Consider the following 20,012-nt stretch of genomic DNA (forward strand, 5'->3'; position numbering starts at 1 on the left):
TTTATATTTTAAAAATTTTAATCAGATGAAGCATTATAATCTAAATATAGTATAAAAGGAAAAGGTGACTGACTGACTGACTGATCTATCAACGCACAGCCCAAAGTACTGGACGGATCTGGCTGAAATTTGGCATGCAGATAGCCTATTATGACGTAGGCATCCGCTAAAAAAGGATTTTTGAAAATTAAACTCCTAAGGGGGTGAAATAGGGGTTTAAAATTTGTGTAGTCCACGCGGACACAGTCGCGAGCATAAGCTAGTCATCGATACAGAGGCCAGGACAGTGTATTTTATTTTACTTTTGTTCTGTCAGTGTATGCTTCACGCTGAAACTACTGAACTGATTTGAACTCATCTTGACAGACTTATAGCTAACTAGCTTATGCTCGCGACTTCGTCCGCCTGGACTACACAAATTTTAAACCCCTATTTCTAAACCCCTATAATAGCTATCTGCATGCCAAATTCCAGCCAGATCCGTCCAGTAGTTTGAGCTGTGCGTTGATAGATCAGTCAGTCAGTCATCTTTTCCTTTTATATATTTAGATATTCCAAGTCAACACTCTACATTTCTCTAGGAAATGACTTTTCTCTAGGAAAACAATAGGAATTGTTCGGGATAGAGAAGGATAATTTTTGGCCGATGTTACTGCATAAGTCCGTTAAATCACAATGGCTTAGTCGTCAAAAAAGTCATGTTTTAGTCATGTGTCAATATTTTCGGAGATGAAAGACGGAACTCCTCAACGGGCAAAGACAAATCAATGACGATTAGTGTAATAGCGTAGTAAAAAGTAAAATTTTTAATACACACCTATTATATTTTCATTAATTACTTGTTAGTAGGTAACAACTTCGATTTCCGTCGCGATGCTTCGAGGGTATAACAAATCCCCTATAGGATACAGGATAGGTACATACACAGATAGCTGTAAAGAACATAGCCCTATCTATACCCTTCGGGTAATAAACTAGTATACCGGATGTAGCGACCACCTCAGTCCATTTAAGCCTTTCCCCGAACAAAAGGAAAAGCGGACAAGAGACAATAAAATCAACCAAAATGACCTCAGAAATTGCCCCATTCACTTGATCCGTGCGAAAGCCTCTATACATATACTCGTACCTTATCAAATTACTTCTAAGTGCGCAGTTCGGAACTGCATTTTTCTTTATGAACTTTTTAAAAGAGAAATAAGTGTTTGTAGAAATTTCTAGGTGCGGATAGTTGGCTCACCTGTTTGAGAATTGATCGTGGAATTTTAGATTTCGAACAGGTACAAAGTACCTCTAGACTTCATTAAACTTTGGGTTCCATTATTCCTCATTCTTAATGCTGTAGGCCACAATCGAGACGGTGCGATTCACGACAGGGACAATTTTGAAATATAAGTATATTGACTGGTCTGATCTCCGTCTGGTGGGATTATTCGGCCGTGCCTAGTTACCAGCTAGTTACTGGCAAAGGCAAAGTGATTTAGCGTTTCGGTACGTCGTTAACGTAAATTTTCACCGAAAGCTTTGGAACAAAAAAACTTAATATAATGTAAATAGCGGGTACGTATCACGATTAATACGAGGATTTTAAATTATCGATATTTTCACCCAGTTGCCATGAGTCGTGGTAGCGACAAGACTGCGTTGCTGCGAGAGGTGAAGTTAGAGCTGCCACGAACAGTATCGAACTACTCGCTTTCTTGCTATTTTCGTACCTACCCGCTATTTACATCATATTATGTCGTTAAACTACGAGACTAAAAACAAAAACTTTTCAGACTTCACAGCAATTTTTCATGTTTAACGTATACGAGACAGAACAAGTTAAGCTATAATGGCCTCCTTTAATTCTTTAAGCTCCTTTGCGTGTATCCATTTGATTCCCGTTGCGGAAGCTGCACTGGGCGGCCGCGTGATAATCCTACAGAATAAAATATGTTAGAGGCGGAAGTAGAACCATACTTTTAACTTTTTCACACTTCTCACACAAGACCAATTCTGTTAAGAAAAGATGATGATGACAAATCGTGTCCACTCAGTCGATTAATTTTGCAAAATCATTCCGATGCAGTGGTAAGCGCTGTGATCTTATAAGTGGATGGTCCTTCGGTTCCCTGCAGGAGCAATATGGGATCTTACAATTTCTAAATTGTCGCTGGTCTGGTCTGGTAGGAGGCTATGGCCGTGACTAGTTACCACCCTAAGCAAAGCCGTGCTGGCAAGCGATTTAGTGTTCCAGTATGATGCCATGTAGAAAGCGATAAGGGGTATGGGTTACATAAAAACTGCCAATTAAATATCACTTGCTTTAACGGTGAAGGTTAAACATCGTGAGGAAGCCTGCATGCCTGAGAGTTCCCCGTAATGTCCACAAAGGTATGTGAAGCTTGCCAATACACACTGGGCCTGCGTGGCAGATTATGGCCTAAACCCTTCTCATTCCGAGGGGATCGTGCTCAGTAGTGGACTAGCGATGGGTTAATCACGATGATGATCATGAGAAATTACCAGACTCCTTGCAAGTTAGACTGTTCTGCATCATCTCTTACCTGCAGATGAGAGGCTTAGGTACTTGTAATGGAGAAAAAAAAACTTTACTTTTGTACTTACTGAATTTTTTTGCCTAGAAGATTCTCAAGCCTCGGCCTAACAAACGGCAAAGGACCTTGATTCTTATGTTCCTCTTGACAGAAAACCACTGTCGCCTTATCGTAACAGCAAATCTCTTTTAGGACAATGTCATAGGGGAACGGATACACCTGTTCGATCCTACATAAAGCAATTTTGTCTTCCATCTTCCTCTCTTTTCGCAGTTCGTCGATAGTAATGGCTACTTTTCCAGAACAGAAGATGAGTTTCTTTACTTCTTTTGGTTTCTTGCTTGCCGGGCCGTTTTCTCTTATTGCCCTTGTACAAAATTGAATAAAATAATAGAGTTATTTAGATGTAAAAGCTAGATGCCAAGATAACCATGGTACGGCAGAAGACATGGCAGGGCGTTTTTGCGAAACCTTATTGGTTAATATTACAACATACCGTGCTAGTCTCTCTCTGAGTCCTATTCCTCATTGTTGAGAGAGAGACAGACGACATCAAACGCGTTGCAGGGAGTCGCTGGATTCAGGCGGTGCAAGACCGTGGCGCGTGAAAGTCCCTACAAGAGATCTATGTCCAGCTGTGGACATCGGTTGATAATGATGATGATTATGGTGACGTCAAAACTCATACCTCTGAAAGCATGTGCCTGGTAGAAAGTCCTTGAAGGGGGAGGTGTAGTATGGGTGCTTCAGGCCAATTTTTGGCGTCATCAGGACGACTGGCTTACGGAAGGGCAACGCGATTTGCCGACGCATCAGGTGAAAATAGTTGGCTGGTGTTGTTACGTTGCAAACTATCCAGTTTGCACTTCTGAGTTGTTTTACTAGAAAAGGAAAATATTATATTAATTTACTGAGGCTTTTTACCAGGAAAGAGCCTACACGTCCCTGGTGGAAAGCCCATGTAATTAGTGCATAAGTGAAGTTTAAATAGAGCTTCACACTTCATTTACATAGGTTTGCTTATTAAACCCTTTGCTTATTTCACATTCTTCCGTTAGCAGAGATTCATTTGACCATTCGGAAGCATTTAGCAATATTTTTTCTAAAAATTCTCAGTTTTGCCCATCCGTGGAGACAAGACTCAAAATATTAGATAGCAAATTGGTCTTTTTATATTAAAAAAACAGCGAGTAAACAAGCAGGCAGCTCACCTAATGTTAAGTGATTACCGCCGCCCATGAACATTTGCAACAATAGAAGAACCGCCAATGCGTTGCCGACCTTTCAAGATTTATTGATCTGCCCCTTGAATAACCCCATATTACAATCTAGTGGGAACACCGCCTAAAAGAGTTGGTCCCACAGTTTGTATGTGCGTGAAAAAAGATCTGGCGCAAAAGGTGGTTATGTTTGTATATACCGAAAGTGAGTAATGGCGTGCTACGACCAAGAATTCATAGTTCTTTTTCATTTCAATGTTTCTAGACTTGATATCTACACTAAACTAATCTACTATCTACCGTATCCTTAGTCATTTTCGTAGAAACTTTACCCCACATATCCTTGTCGTCAAGATTTGGAATTTTATCTTCATCATCATCAGCTTGCTGCAGGTAACGCTCGACACGTGCAGAAGAATGCTCCGGACCCTGGAAAATTAGAAATCTTTGAATTTGTCTTTGAAACTATAGCCCTGTAAATACATGTGAATCTGTATAGCACTGTAGCTTTAAAATTTCGGGAGTAAATGTGAATCGCAATCGCCTGTTTGGCTGTTGGAAAGTCACTATTAGCCAATAGCCAGCCGTGCATTCTAGCCAGAACGCACAGTTAATGTCAGAATGCAAAAGAAAGGCAGTGTGACGATCATAATTGCTTTAACTTGGCTGCCATAGCAAGCCAAGTATTTAAGTCAGAATGTACAGTTGATGCAATAATGCAGCAGAAACCTTTTGCTTGGCTGGCGCCCTTCCAACAGCCATTGCATGTACACATGTACACGTGTGAATTCTAGCCAGAATGCATTGTTGATGCAAGAATGCAAAAGAAAGATGAGATTGAACTAACCGCTCCATCAATTCCATGTGGCAGCTGTATCACAAGGCCAGACTGACAGATCCACTTGCTCTCTCCGTTGCAGATAAAAGTGTCAAATACTGGCTGAGCTTCGTCAGCGAAGTCCCCATATTGCGCCTCCCAGATCGTGAGCAAATAGGGGCTCGAGTATGAGTAGCCAACTTCAAAACCCAGGATACCTGGAATAAAGGCCAATAATAACGTCAAATTCATTGAAAGATCAGGTAGAATTATTTCTAGTAGGATTCAGTCATTGCAGAACCAGGAGAGTACAGACAACTTTTTTGACAAAAAACGATTTTCACAGCTGCATACAAAACTCTCTTACATAACTGTCATGTTGCATCGTTCCAAGTGGCACTTTAAATGATTGTCCATAGTGATACACATTTTACTCTTGTTTGGTTGACTTCGTACACAGTACTGATTTTCTTATCCTTGCCTGAGTATACGTATTAATTTTACATTTACAATGAGGTGATCGCAATAACAATAATTCTAACTGGCTGATACTCTGCCAATCCAAAATACAAGTTCAATCTACAGTTTGGCAAGAGTAACGCAAATTCAGCCAATAATAACAATTGGGTAATCGCGAATCAGTGTATACTGGCCTAGGTACAGGTTTTAAACTTAGACGCCAAATAATTTAAGCCATTTCGAGCTACACGCACATTTAGAGTTAAGTTGTTCAAAGCACCCATTGCGTGTGATTTAAGAAGCGATGCAGTCTCTAAGTGCTTGTAATTAACAGTCGTTTCAACGATAATTACTGAGAAATCCCTAAATAACTTGCCGGATACTATTTAACGTCAATTCAACATGAGTAGGAGGCAAATTCTATCTAGATTTGAGAATGCAAACAATTCGCTTTGAGAGCATTTCAGTGGCATGCGATACAAGTCGATTAGAATCTGGTTTCGCAACAGGCAGTTCTGTTTTTACCCTGTAATGCAAAAGAGATTTTTCATATTTCGGATGCAACAAATTGTTTTCCGTTTAAAATTGTCGTTTGTTTCTTGTTGTTTCTTATAAGCAATCTCTAAAAGAATTTTAAGTTTTTTCTTATGGCTACCAAAGTTTTAGGCAGTACTTCTTGAAATACAGCTTTTTTCATCAAGTTATTCAAAATTATTATACTCTTCCAGAGCCTTATTGCTCTCACCATCATCACCATCATCATCATCATCATCATCATCATCATCATCATCATCATCATCATCATCATCATCATCATCATCATCATCATCATCATCATCATCATCATCATTATCATCATCATGATCAACCCATCGCCGGTTCACTACTGAACACGGGTCTGAGAGGATTTGACCATAGTTCATCACGGTGGCCAAGAGATTTTATTATTGCTCTATGTACTTTTAACTAATATAAAAATAAAAATATATATTATATGGATATGAATTTTATGACGTTCTTCTTTAAGCAAGAACTGTCTTGATTGATTACAAATTGCAGTTATGTGTGCCTACCGAATAATGACAGTAATTTCATTAAGGTGTTTGTTGTTACAGGTAAGGGAACTCACCAAATTCACACAGAGAGCTGTTGTGGAGGCTGTACTTAGCCTGGTCTGGATATAAAACGTCGAGAACTCGGTAAGTGGCGCCATCTACACTCTGGTGATGATATACGTGATGCCTACAAAAATTAACCACTTTAGAGTGCCAATCCAGGAAGCGTTATTTTATTTGCGTCATCTCTGCGTCAACATTTCTCCGCTCCGCTCCGCTTCCAGCACAGGTGCCTTTAGAGTGCCTGTCCACTAAAGCGGAGCGAGCAGATCCACGTTCAAGAGACCAATCATATTATTGATAGATGACATATTAAGTCAAAGACATGTAACACTAATTATTTTATTTGCCACAAAGCAAAATAAAAAGAAGAAGAAAATTATTTTATTTATCTGTAGGGTTATTATAAGACCTTAATATCTCATCGACGTGGTAGAATTCGAACATCGAAACATTTCAGCGCCAAATGGGCCTAAATCCATTTGTTTTAAACCTGGTCATCACCGTACCGTACCACCAAACCACCCGATTAAGAACTATAAATCACCCACTGCGCAGGTTCAATATCAGAATTAAATATATGTTTACCCATATTCGCAATAAAGAAATTTGAATTGAATATTTTTACAAAACCAGAGCTTTTAAAAAACCAATCAAGAAATGGTTTCCAGCGTTCGTGTGTAGGTGATTCGTCTTTGTTAGCCTTTATAGCGCTAAATCAAAGTTAAACCGAAATGTGAAATGGTAAAAAGAAAACTGGAGCGATTGTCCTGCAACGGAAATTGGAGCCTTTTACGTTAAACCTAGAGCAGTCGGTTATTGAGGTACAAAATAGTGATGGGCTTGTTAAAAAAATATACTTATAAAATTTAATATTATCGATTGTTGCAAAGAGTAGGTAGATATTGACATTAAGTTATTCATATATTTTTACTAGCCTATACACAAGTTCGAAGTTAAAATCGAAAAAGAATTATAAGTAGAAATGATAGGAAACTTTTAAGGAATCACATTCCTACTCGTTATACGAAATACTTTAAACTGAGACTGTGTTAAGAAAAGGGCTGAGAATAGAGATAATACAAAATAAAAATCCACCAGGAAGCAAAACAAACCCAAAGATAAACTAGATTTCGTTTTAAACGAAGTTCAAATACAATACGCTGTTAAATTTAATAAAAAAACTATTATAAAGAGTCGGAGTCACGTCGGAGTGATCAGAATTCGTCAAAACTACTTAGTTTTTACAAAGACTTTCAGTCTGAACTACTTCAGTTAAGTAGTAATGTCAACGAGTCAAGAGAAAGAATGTGAATAAACTGCCAACATTATTGAAAGTTCAGGACAGAGATAATTATTATTATCTCTGTCATCTCTCGTACACATTGTAAATGTTAATTATCCCTGCCTTTATCTCTCGTATGCAATAATGTTGGCAGTTTGTTTACAACCTTTCTCTCGTCTCGTTGGCCTTACTTTACTTTAAATTGAAAACGGGTTTAACTGTGATACATCGATATTTTGTAGCCATCCCTTCAAAATTCCGAATCAGGGTCAGTCGCCCGATACAAGGGAAGTCGGTCACCGCTCGATTAGTTCGAACTGCGGCGAAATGATCAATTTAGCGAGAGGAATAAAAGTGGCCCGCTTTGTCGCAGACCTTTGTGCCAACAAAACTAACATCTGACTTTCTTTGTGTGTGACAACGCTACCGGCGACATTCATTCGTTCATAGCTAATACCTTTATTGTACACAAAACCAATGAATAAATTGTTAGAAAAAGGGAACCCAGAATATTAATTTATATGCTCTGATGCTCATTTTATGACAGACTTCAATAAATATAATGTTTGGAGCTTTTTATTCAACATCAAAATAAAAGATCACCTGTGTGCCATAGTTCCTCTTTCGACATCTTCACCAGTAAGCCTTACGTGTATCTGGTCCCGCAACAGAGATCCGTATGCTAACGCTTCGCCCATCGCCCAGTCAGCAATACCATCCTTCACCTAAAACGTTGGTGAAATATTCCTAAATGATATAATATTCATGTACCTATTACCACCAAAAGTCAGTCATAGTTGTGACGATCAATGTAAAATAATATACATAAATGACACAAATAGAATGCTAAATAAATGCTTTTTTTAATAGAGAAAGCGAGCAAACGAGCAGGCGGGTCATCTGATGTTAAGTGATTACCGCCGCCCATGAACATTTGGAGCACCAGAGGAACCACCGATGCGTTGCCGGCCTTTTAGGAATTTGTTGGTCCCGTCCCTTGAGTAACCAACCCCATGTTGTAACCTAGTGGGAACACCGCCGATGGGAGTTAGTTCCACAGTTTGCATGTGCGTGGAAAGAAGGATCTGGCACAGCGGACGGTCGAAGTGCACCAGGTGGTGAGGGTGAAATTCCTTACGGTAGTGCGCGGTGCGGTTGTAGAAAAATGAGGGTGGAATGAGGTCAAAAAGCTCTTCAGAGCACTTCCCATTATAAAGGCGATAGAACACGCATAAAGAGCTAACGTCTCTGCGATGCTCCAGGCTTTCTAGCGAGCCGGTTAGTTTGGGATCGTCCACAAGTCGAACAGCCCGCCTTTGGATCCGATCAAATGGAAGGAGTTGGTACTGGGGTGCTCCAGCCCAAAGGTGTATCGCGGGGGGATGCGAGATGCGAGGGGGTAAGTCAGCTAGTAACGGCAGACACTGCCTGGTAGCGGAACCGAGCGTGCGGCGTATCCACGGCGGTAGAAATAGCAAAAGAGTTTTTTAATTAACCCCATCACTTCCCCCAGTCACAGGACATCACAATAGTATCAGTACTATTGTGTTCCTTGCTTGTTCTTCCGATATATAGGGATAGAAGACAGTTCTAGACCGTGTTTTCTTTGATCAGTGCAGCGCGGCGGGTGATTCGCTAACTCACTGAATGATAGCCGCCAAGCTCATTTGACATTTGTTTTTGGTTTTCTATGAAAATTATTGTAGGTGATATCACTCAGTAAAGAAGCAATGTAGGACCAACCAATGTGAAATGAGTTTTATGACTATCATTTAGTGTTGATCCCAGAATCACTCCGCAGGCTTTATTAAGAAAAAATATTGAGTTTGATATCATATCAAACTCAAAGAACTTTTATGTTTGTACATACAGATATTAGCGGAATGGGTAAATAAAACTAGTAATTTTGGAAATAGCCTTTCATGACTCAAGCTCAAGATATTTATCGGGGATAACAATTAATATAAGTAAATATGTTTCGGATGAGTTTTGTTTTATTAAGTGTTAAACGTCTTGGCCCGACTAGGTACTGCGAGTCAGACTTGCGCACCAAGGGTTCCGTAGTCGGGTATTCGACATTTTGCACAATAAATCAAAAACTATTACGCATAAAAATAAATAAAAATTTGTTTTAGAATCTCCAAGTAAAGCCCTTTCATATGATACCCCACTTGTTATAGGTAGTTATCTTACTTTGAAAATTGAAAATACTAATTACGGTTTTCGGATTTTTCCCTTTACTTGTGCTATAAGACCTACCTACCTGCCAAATTTCATGAGTTCAGGTCAACGGGAAGCCCTCTAGGTTTTCTTGACAGACACGACAGACAAAGTGATCCTTTATCCTTTTGAGGTACGGAACCCTAAAAATTATAATACTAACCATTTTAGCTCGTTTTTCCAACATTTTGTGAATGCCTTTGTGAATTTCGAATGCCCATGGTTCTGGTGGCTTGCAAAAGTGTTTTGATATTGTTGTAATCGCCGATTCACTGATGCCTGTATCTTTGACCTAATAAATAGAAAACAAAAATCAAAAAGGTTATAAAAAAGCCATTTTTATTAGATTCATAATATTTACAAAACTCAGTAATGTATAGTACGCGACAGAATGAGATATCAATCGGGGAGAGAACGCCCTGCACACACGCACAGCCCCTGCGCTAACTCGGTACGGGCGATCGCGAGTGACATTCGGGTGTCCCTCCGCCTCATACCCCAATTGCCATCCTGTCACGTACTATAATTTAAATTCATACTAGGTAGTGTTTCTCTATCTGTCTGTCTATTATATTTACACGGCCCATTCACTTAACCGATTTTAGCATTTGGTACAGCTTATACATCGGAGACGATTATAACCTACTTTGTATCCTGCAAAATCAAAGCATACCCAGTACCCACGGATGTTTCAAATAATGAAATCCATCTGAACAAAGTCACGAGCATCATCTAGAAAACAATAGTTTAGATATATTATGCTAAACACCTTATTGGGATCGACTGATTCAAAGAATCCAGTCCAAGGCGTGTCCACCCAGTCCATAATGCTCAGTTTCGTGACCTTCTTCGCAAGTTCGAAGTGCTTGTTCAGAGTATCCGTGTATTCCTTTTCCCACTTCTTGATGTCAGCGTCCGTCACAACGCCTTCCGCTTTTAGCTTCTCTTCGTATATTTTGTCAACTTTACCAAAAAATAAATAATAATTAAATGTTTTGTGCTACATGTAATCACATACTATTATAATAAAGAGTTAGACGAGTAAGGTTAGTTTGTAATTGGGGATAATCTCTAGAACTAGATCTGACGCTGAAAATTCTTTCACTTAAGTAGTAGTTAGTAGTAGAATTTGCATTTTGCAGGCTCTCTAGGTCATCGGACAAAGTTGCGGGAAAAAGCTTAACCTAAAACATGAAAATATAAGAGAAAATAAGTCAATTATTAATACAAAAGAAAAATATCCCATTGCAGAAGTTTTGTCACCACAATATATAGTATGCTTCTAACAGAATCAATCCGTAGAAGGAGCAAGGTCTGCCAAGGTCACCAATATTTATCACGTCGAAGGAACACTTCTGATTGGCTGTCGTGGCCGAAAAGTCAGGACGACATTATTATGGCAACGATATATTACGAGTCTTCATGCTTCTGATCTTCTTGTACATGAAGGGTTGCGTGAACATGGGCTCGTCTTCTTCGCTGTGGCCGAAGCGTCGGTAGTACACGAAGTCTATCACAACGTTCTTCTTGAACTGGCAGCGGTACTTGATCGCCAGTCGTATCGTACCACCAGCTACGCTGCAGCCTAATTCGTGATACAGAAGCACTATAGGTGCCTACCTGTCTTCATGCTCCTGATCTTCTTGTACATGAAGGGTTGCGTGAACATGGGCTCGTCCTCCTCGCTGTGGCCGAAGCGTCGGTAGCACACGAAGTCTATTACAACATCCTTCTTGAATTGACAGCGGTACTCAATCGCCATTCGAGCCGTATGCGCCACTGCTTCAGCGTCATCTCCATTAACGTGAAAAACTGGCGCATCGAAGGCCTTAGCTACGTCTGGAACACATGTTTTACGTGAAAAATTTACGTTTAGGTGAAGTTAAATTTTTCAAAAATAACGGCTGCAGCACTTCTTGATAGCTGATAAATAATAATGCTTTGTAACTTTGGAAGTACAAGCGATTTGTTTAAACTATCACATGCAGCGCTCCCTGGTGGTTTATAACTCCAGAAGTGCCGTTTTCTTCGGTTGGCCTAAGCCAAAGAAGAGTGCGGTATTACTTCTGCCCCCTTACTTCTTCTTCTTCTCATTCGATGCTTCCCCAGTTTTGATCTTCCGGCCTTGTGGCTATGGATTGCTGTATTTGTGTAAGTGTCATGGTTTTAATGTAGTTTAACAACGAATTGAATACTTAAACAATAGGGCACGCTCCTGCTGACTCGAGGGTCGGTGGTGTACCTAATCTGGTTGTTGCACACGATGTGAATGGCGCCGTGCATGTTGAAGTACTTGAAGTTAACCAGTTGCGTCGTCTCGTACACCACACCCTGACCGGTGTACGCCACGTCTCCGTCCATTACAATTGCCATTACCTAGGTAATATAATACCTGAACAATAGGGCACGCTCCTGCTGAATCGAGGGTCGGTGGTATACCCAATCTGATTGTTGCACACGATGTGAATGGCGCCGTGTGTGCTGAAGTACTTAAGGTTGCCCAGCTGCATCGTCTCGTACACCACGCCCTGCCCAGCGAACGCCGCGTCTCCGTGCATTACTATTGCCATTACCTAGGTAGAATAATTCATCCATATTAACGCTGATCGCATGGCCAGAAAGAACCGGCAGTCGCACGGATCGCAACAAATTTTCCAGTATTAAAAAGCAAAAAACGGCAGTATCTTTGCCCGAATATTATGTCGTCTGCACCTGACCTGCGCCATTCGGATTTTCACTTCTAAAAATGCGTTGTCTTTGGCGCGTTCGGATCGTCCGTTATATGCAATCAGCATAAAATGTTCTAATGTAACTAAGGCCCTTTTAAGATTATTCAGTGTAGCAGCAGCGGTGCGAAATTGGATGTCGAAAGCATGCCATGCTGCCTCCGCTATCGCACATGTCTGCAAATTATGCAGTGAGTTAGCGAATCGCTCCGCAGGTCTTGTTATAATGCTTGTGCCTAGCAGCTCCCTGCGACTCGTTTGACTATCTGGTTATACTAATACCTAGGTGGGTGTTTCTTTATTAGCCAGGTTACCTTTTCTCCATTACAGTCCCCCTTCCAATGTTGTTCAGCGCGTGCCTTCCCCACCACTACGGGAGAGACCACCTCCAAATGTGAGGGATTGCAACTCATCGATACTTTGATATACTTGTTAGTCTTCCGTATGAACCGGTGTATAAACGTGCCGAGATGGTATTTCACATCGCCCGAACCCTGAGCAAGAGCCAAAAATACTGTTATTGTCTATTCGGTCGTAGTTTGTACGTACACAAATCTTCCTTTCTCTCTCTCTCTGAGTCGCATTCCTCATTGCTGAGGGCCCTGTCCCCTTCCCATTAACCACATAATGGTAAGAGTTTTCTTGGGATAAAAATGCGGTGGATTCGCAGATAGTTCCGCATATTCTTGATTAAGAGAAGTCAAAATGCTCTCCGAGACACGGAGTAAACTAATAGCCCGAATACCGACCTCTAAAGTCGGTTACCCATCTAGGTATCGACTTGGGTCAAAGTTGCTTATAATCGCATTAATTGATATCACAATATGGCCACACGCCCCTCACAAACCTTCAAACCCAACTAAATTGACAGAATAACAAGAAGGGCATATCGTGAAAGGATTTAATTTAATTTAATTTAAAACAACTTTATTGTTAATAGATTTACAGAGAGTAAGAATACAGGATACACTTAAAAAACAAAGGGTGACCTTATCACTAAAGTGATCTCTTCCAGGCAACCCATACTTAAGGACTCAAGGAAGGGAAGGATGATTCTACTTTTAGAGTTTAGATTTTCAGTTACTTACAGATCAAGAAATAAAACAATTTATGAAACTATACCGGCTCTTTGGGTTCCATAGGTTTGAACTGAGCAAAGATATCCGTCAACTGCTTTCGACACACGTTGACTAACATATTCAGTCGTCCTGAAATAAAATAAAAACTCGGTCAAGTGTGAGTTGGACCCGTACACGAAGGGTTCTGTACCATCGTACATTAAATAACACTTTTAATTATTTTTTTGTGATGTATCCACACAGTTTTCGGATTTTTCCCTTTACTTACGCTCTAAGACATTACTATTTGCTACCTAGCCTGGTACCTGCCGAATTTCATGATTCTAGGTCAACGAGAAGTACCTTGTCGGATTTTTAAAAAGCCTACGCTGTGATAAAGTAACAGCTATGGTTTTTATTATAAGCATAAACAATCTACTTTGTGACACGGCGAAAAACCACGAAGGTTTACAATATGTGTTAACTAAAGACGTGTCCACATACCTCGATGTTGCATAGCCATGACGATTGACTCAACTCCTAACTTTGTGCTCGTGTCGACGATTTCTTCCAACATCGCGATCATGCTCTCTCCACCTTCTAATCCAAAACGTTTCTCCGCTGGCCACTTGGTCGCAAAATACTTTTCGAGGCTTTAAATAGTAACAATTGTTCATTTATCCAATAATTGTTTTTTCATAGCTGACATATACTATAGGCAGTCAGAACCAGATCGGCCTGATTTTTTATTTTCAAAAATGATTTTATTAAAATTGCTGTAAATGGTATAGCGCTATAGTTATTGGCCTAAAATTGATTTATGTTTCATTGTTTCAATAGCAGCATAGGTAATGAATCTGTACGGTCAATGAGGCTTACACTGAAACTAAACTTAACTTACGGTTTTTAGTTGATGTGAGTTGGTTAACAGCTATTTTAATATATTTTTATATACTTTTTCCTGTTGAGGTACGGATTACGGAACCCTAAAAACCGTTAGGCCATTTCGGCTCTCATAGTCGCTCGGTAAGAATTATGTTCTTACTTAATTTTGCACCATTTTTATTAAGATTACTATACACCACAATATTACAAATCACAACAAACATCATGTTTATTTGCATGAAAAAGATAACCCTATTTTGTTTGTGGATTAAAATACTAATGATTTTTTTTTAATTTTACAAAGAATAATTAATTTATAAACAAATGGTTTTCGATAAATAATTTCTAACGAAGTTAAAATTTAACTGAAATGTTATTATTCGCTTAAATTCGCTTATTTTTCCTGTCATGTTTTAATCATTAATTGGAAGTAATCTGAACATGGTATGGCAGAGTGCCAGCCAAGTACTCGAAAACAAAAGCTCTTAAAACCACGAAGTCGAAAAAATTTCATCCAATTTTTAGTGAAAAATTAATTATAATTTTGTCCTTTTCAATAATACGAATATTAAAGCAAAGAGCATGTATTAAGAAATGAATTAAATTGAGGCTCGAAAATGTCCACTTTTACCTGAAAGCTTTTTCGTCTCTTGACGTATTACCTATTGCTTTATTTGAACTTTTTGATTTATTAGATTGCTCAGAAAATTACTTTCACGTTTTAAAGATGAAAATACAAAACCTCCATTTTTGGCTATAATTGCTCGATAATCTAGTTGTTAGACACATCCGTGTCCTAAAAGTTGCCCAACCATTGTTTCAGGAATTGCGCCAAGATTATGGAGTGCTCTCCATAATTTTCTCAAAGGTGTGTGAAGTCTGCCATTCCGCACTTGGTCAGCGTGATAGACGCCCAAACTATTCTCATTCTGAGAGGAGACCCGTGCTCAGTAATGGACGCGGCAATGGGTCGGATGATTGAAAATTGATACTAGACCAGCGCGGACTGCTCGTAATTGGTATGGTGACCCTGTACCTGTTCGCCGAGTGCCTTCGCCGAGCGCGTTCAGGCATCTTATAGTTTATACGAGGGGATAATGATGATGACAAATGTTACAACTAACAACACAGCTTTGGTAAGACGTCGCATAATTTCTCGTTTCTCCTCCACGGTCTTGTCGAACGCGCCAGGCGCCTCGAGCCGCTCCCGTATGAACTGGATCGCGTCCAAATCGTACAAGTGCATGTACTCTACGCCTATTGAACCGCAATACGCTGTTTCCAACCGATTTACTATGTCTCTGAAAATATTTAAACTCATTATTAACCGACTTCAAAAAAAGAGTAGGTTCTCAATTCGTCGGAATCTTTTTTTTGTCGTTATAGGAATAAAATTAAGGGACATATTCAGGTACGCTGGACGTCGTGGTTATTTTTGTGCCGATTTGATGCGCCCCACTGAACGAGTGCGTACCTCGATAAATATTATAATATTTTTATTAAGTTTAAACTATTTTCTGAAAATAAAAATAATATGTATGTAGTACAATAAATAGGTGGTGCCTCTTATTATAAAAAAAGTAATGCCTAAGAAATTACCTCAGTGATAAGGCTGACTCTTTACCGCCAATGAAAGTTCTTTCAGGTAGCTCGAAAACATCATCCATTTGAGCCTCACCTTAGATGACAGAATATGAGATTACAAATATATATATAACTGTAAAACCTCCTTATAGAAAAAAAGTCTAAAGAAAACTTTAAAGGTACTTTAAATGCTAGAGTGTGTGTTTCACGGCCCATCTATTGAATTGGTTTTGACGTTTGATACAGAGATAGCTTGTATCCCAGGGACGGACATGAACTATTTGTTTTTTAAGAATCCCGTGGGAACCATTTGATTTTCCGGGATAAATAGTAGTTGAACTATAAACTATATCTGAGGACTATATCCATGCAAAAAATGACGTCGACCCGTTGCCCCATTGCGACGTGGTTGAATAAGGATGAACCAACAAACAAACACACTTTCAAATTTATAATATGAGTTCGGATGTACAGAAATTGTCCAGTTGCAGTTATTATAAGTATTGATTCTTCATCATCATCATCATCATCAACCGTTAGACGTCCACTGCTGGACATAGGTCTCTTGAAGCGGATGTCTGCGTCATAATAGCTATCTGCGTGCCAAATTTCAGCCTGAACCGTCCAGTAGTTTAGTCCTGTGCGTTGATAGATTAGTCAGTCAGTCAGTCACTTTTCCTTTTATATATCCGGTGCTTCTTCTGCTCGAGGCATTGTTGGCTTTAATGCTTAAGTGGAGGACGCGGCAGTATAACCAACTCTTAGGCATAACATGTAATTTTATAAATTAAAAATAGCGAGCAAACGAGCAGGCGGGTCATCTGATGTTAAGTGATTACCGCCGCCCATGAACATCTGTAACACCAGAGGTACCGCCTATGCGGTGCCGGCCTTTCAGGAATTTGTTGGTCCGCCCCTTGATACCACCTTGATGTCTGGCACAGTTTAAGAAATAAACGTTTTTTTTCTTCTTTCTTTCCTTCTAATTTCATACCTAGAGTAGTGCCAAGTTCTCGCGACACTATTTTACATTCCAATCCTTTCAACTCTAACGGCGGGACTTGATTCTTCAGTATCCAATTAGCAGCTATCGTCATATTCAGTGGATCGGTTTTTGCCAGTAGATGTCCGCGTACCTGTTTATTTACTATCTCTACATAATGTTTTCAGGGTACCGTATCTCTAGAGTAAAAGAGGAACCCAGGGTATTTATTCACTTCGTTGTCTGTCTTGTTTGTCAAGACCCGTCAAAGGAATCAAAATTATAAGGGTTCCTTCCTGTTGACCTAGAATCGTGAAAGTAGCAATGTAAAGGCAAAATCTGAAAAGCGTGAATATGTGGAAAAAAATAAATAAAATGTATCATTGCTTGTTCGATGGTGTCTGCCTGTCTGTCAAGAAACTTACAGGGTACTTCCCGTTGACCTAGAATCATGAAATTTGGCAGGTAGGTGGGTCTTATAGCTGGCTTTAGGTGAAAAATCTGAAAACCGTGAATTTAGGTTTAGATCACACAAAAAAAAATTAAATTGTGGTCATGCACTAATAATATTATTTTCAATATTCGAAGTAAGATAACTATATCAAGTGGGGTATCATATGAAAGGGCTTTACCTGTGCATTCTAAAACAGATTTTTATTTATTTTTATGCATCATAGTGTTTGAATTATCGTGCATAATGTCGAAAAAATACGACTATAGTACGGAACCCTCAGTGTGCGAGCCTGACTCGCACTTGGCCGGTTTTTTTTATCGAACTACGGAAGGTTATGTTTTGTTAAGTTTTCTTTCTTTTACCGTAAGAGTTGCATCATAAATCATGATGATAAATTATGATATGACTATAGTTATATCTTGTTTTAACGGTCAAAGATCGTGAGGAAACTGCTTGCCTGAGAGTTTTCCATAATGTCCTCGAAGATATGTGAAGTCGGCCAAATCTCACTTGTCTAGCGTCGTGGCCTGAGAGGAGACCCGTGTTAAGTAGTGAACTGGCGATTTCAGTCGGTTGATACCACTTTGCGGTAATCACTGACGCTGGGTTCAACACCGATCATTAGGCGTGATCTGTGGGTTTCTACCAAAAAACTTTCTATCTAAGAGTAAGGCCACACGATGTGCTTCCGGTGCGTTGCGGCGCCGCACCGCTGTGGATTTGAGTATTGGGTGCCACATGGGCACTGCGTTGCCGTTCCAGCAAACAGTATGGCGTTGTAACCACCCCTCCCTGCCTTATCTTTCTGGTCCCAAGTCCGTTGCGCGTGCGGTGCGGTGCCGCACGACGTCATAACGCATCGTGTGGCATGGTACAGCGATTTCTATGTAGGATGACGCAGCGGCACCGCTCAGGCCTCGCACGGTCAACGCATCATGTGGCTTCACTCTTAGCGCCACGCTCTTTATAATGTTCGCTGTGAAAAGGATGAAATAAATGACCCACCTGATAGCTCCGGATAAGACTCATCACAGCCAAATGCATCTTGATTCTTTCTGTAGCCTCTTTACCTTCCGTCTTCTTTTTGGGTTCTGTAATCCAAAATATTATGATTTTCTTAATTTCTTTAAATTACCATATTTTTTAACATTTGTATTTTACCTACAGATGACAAGTCCTCCGCCACAACGTTTAGGTGGACTGTGGTGGTTTAACACGTCATAAGTACCTACCTAATACTATATTATCATGGGAATGAATTTGGTGTGCGAAGTTCCATAAGAATCGGTTCAGTAGAAGTACTTGATAAATCCGGGTCAAGATTTGACTCTTCAAAAACCGCATGTTTGTGCAACGTCAAGATGATAAATGGATTTAAAAGGCAAACAATAAAAAGTTTAAGGCTAGTTATGTTATATGTATTTGGTTTGCGAGCTTACTACTGGCACGGGGACTAAACTCATCCTCAAAATCTTCGATTTTCAGTGCAGGACCGCTGACGCTTTCGTATAATCCATCCCATGACTAAAAACCAAATCATGAATTAAAGTGAAAATAAGTTTTGCTTTTAAAAATAGATGTCTAAAAAGCGATATCTCGATTACTATGTTTATTTTGATCTATAAAAAATCAATTTAGATATTGGATTTGATGATAACACAAACTTTCATAGTTTCAAAACTCGTACCTGATTCACAGGACCTTTAGAATTTTTCCAATCTAAGTATTGAGCTTCTAAGTAATTCGTATTGGTTCCACTCAAAAACGTTTCCGCTTTGGAGTGCTGTAGTCTTTTTGAAACGTATTTTATATACTAGAAAAAAAATCAATATGACTGGAATTGAAGGATTTTTATTCAAATTAAATTGTACAAGTGCTTTCCAATCTGTAAGTAAATCTATCACTGCAACTTTTTTTCGTAACAGTTTTTTTTTTCGTGAGGAAAATCCATCATGGATACCACCGGCCACGGGGAGCACAGTAGTTATGTCGGACTCCTACCGACTAAAACCTCACGAAGCTCCATCCCACCACTGACGACGGAGCACAATTGACCGACCTCTCTCTCCTCGTTACTCCGCCAGCGGGTGTCTTCTGAATCAGACCCACCGCTGGGACACACGTCGTCACTCTCCCGCAACCCGTCTTCCATCACAAGTCGTCTCAGTGAAATAGTACAATATACCGTAGTAACGATCTAATAAAGTGATCACGGAAAGATAATATCTAATCCTACAACGCTAGACCATTGCAATCGAAGTGTCTACGACCTGCAGTTGATACAAGAACGGTTCATGGATCACTGCATCTATCACTTATTCATGAAAACGCTTACCGTTGAGTTAGTAACACGCATCGGTGATGCTTTAAGTATTTGAAATGCTGTTGTTAAGGCCATGTTTAAACTTAAACTTTACAGCCGACAAATTAATAATAATTCATGTATTAAAAATATATTATTTATTTTGTATTACTTTAAGTTTTGTTGACAGAAAAAGGTCTATGGTTTTTTGAAAATGGAATGCTTTCGTAAAATCACAGAACACATTTACTCCAGGAGAAGAAGCCCAACTACATACAAATAAAGTGCAGACTATGCACCGTCACGCCATCTATTAGTGATTCCATAGAATTAAACTTTTGGCGCGAAATAACGAACCCCGTATT

At 39.6% G+C, this 20,012-nt stretch overlaps 2 protein-coding genes across 2 annotated transcripts in view; one reads left to right on the forward strand and one right to left on the reverse strand.

The window, feature by feature from the left end:
• LOC117987085 (disintegrin and metalloproteinase domain-containing protein 10 homolog) overlaps nt 1–20,012 on the forward strand; it is a 201,599-nt gene that overhangs the window by 54,338 nt on the left and 127,249 nt on the right. The gene's annotated exons all lie outside the window — the stretch shown is intronic.
• On the reverse strand, nt 1,769–19,777 carry LOC117987089 (2-oxoglutarate dehydrogenase complex component E1-like). Its single transcript, XM_034974042.2, has 21 exons — nt 19,681–19,777; nt 19,033–19,158; nt 18,785–18,869; nt 18,351–18,436; nt 16,904–17,045; nt 15,925–16,003; nt 15,450–15,626; nt 13,945–14,093; nt 13,505–13,590; nt 12,697–12,876; nt 12,049–12,229; nt 11,277–11,495; nt 10,426–10,619; nt 9,820–9,948; nt 8,040–8,161; nt 6,166–6,278; nt 4,608–4,795; nt 4,093–4,189; nt 3,229–3,421; nt 2,611–2,907; nt 1,769–1,921 (listed from the first exon to the last, which is right to left on the reverse strand). Exons 1-21 carry the CDS (start codon nt 19,741–19,743, stop codon nt 1,825–1,827), a joined length of 3,003 nt encoding a protein of 1,000 aa, XP_034829933.1. The 5' UTR covers nt 19,744–19,777; the 3' UTR covers nt 1,769–1,824.

Source organism: Maniola hyperantus, chromosome 12, assembly GCF_902806685.2.
Source record: "Maniola hyperantus chromosome 12, iAphHyp1.2, whole genome shotgun sequence".
Classification (NCBI taxonomy): domain Eukaryota; kingdom Metazoa; phylum Arthropoda; class Insecta; order Lepidoptera; family Nymphalidae; genus Maniola; species Maniola hyperantus.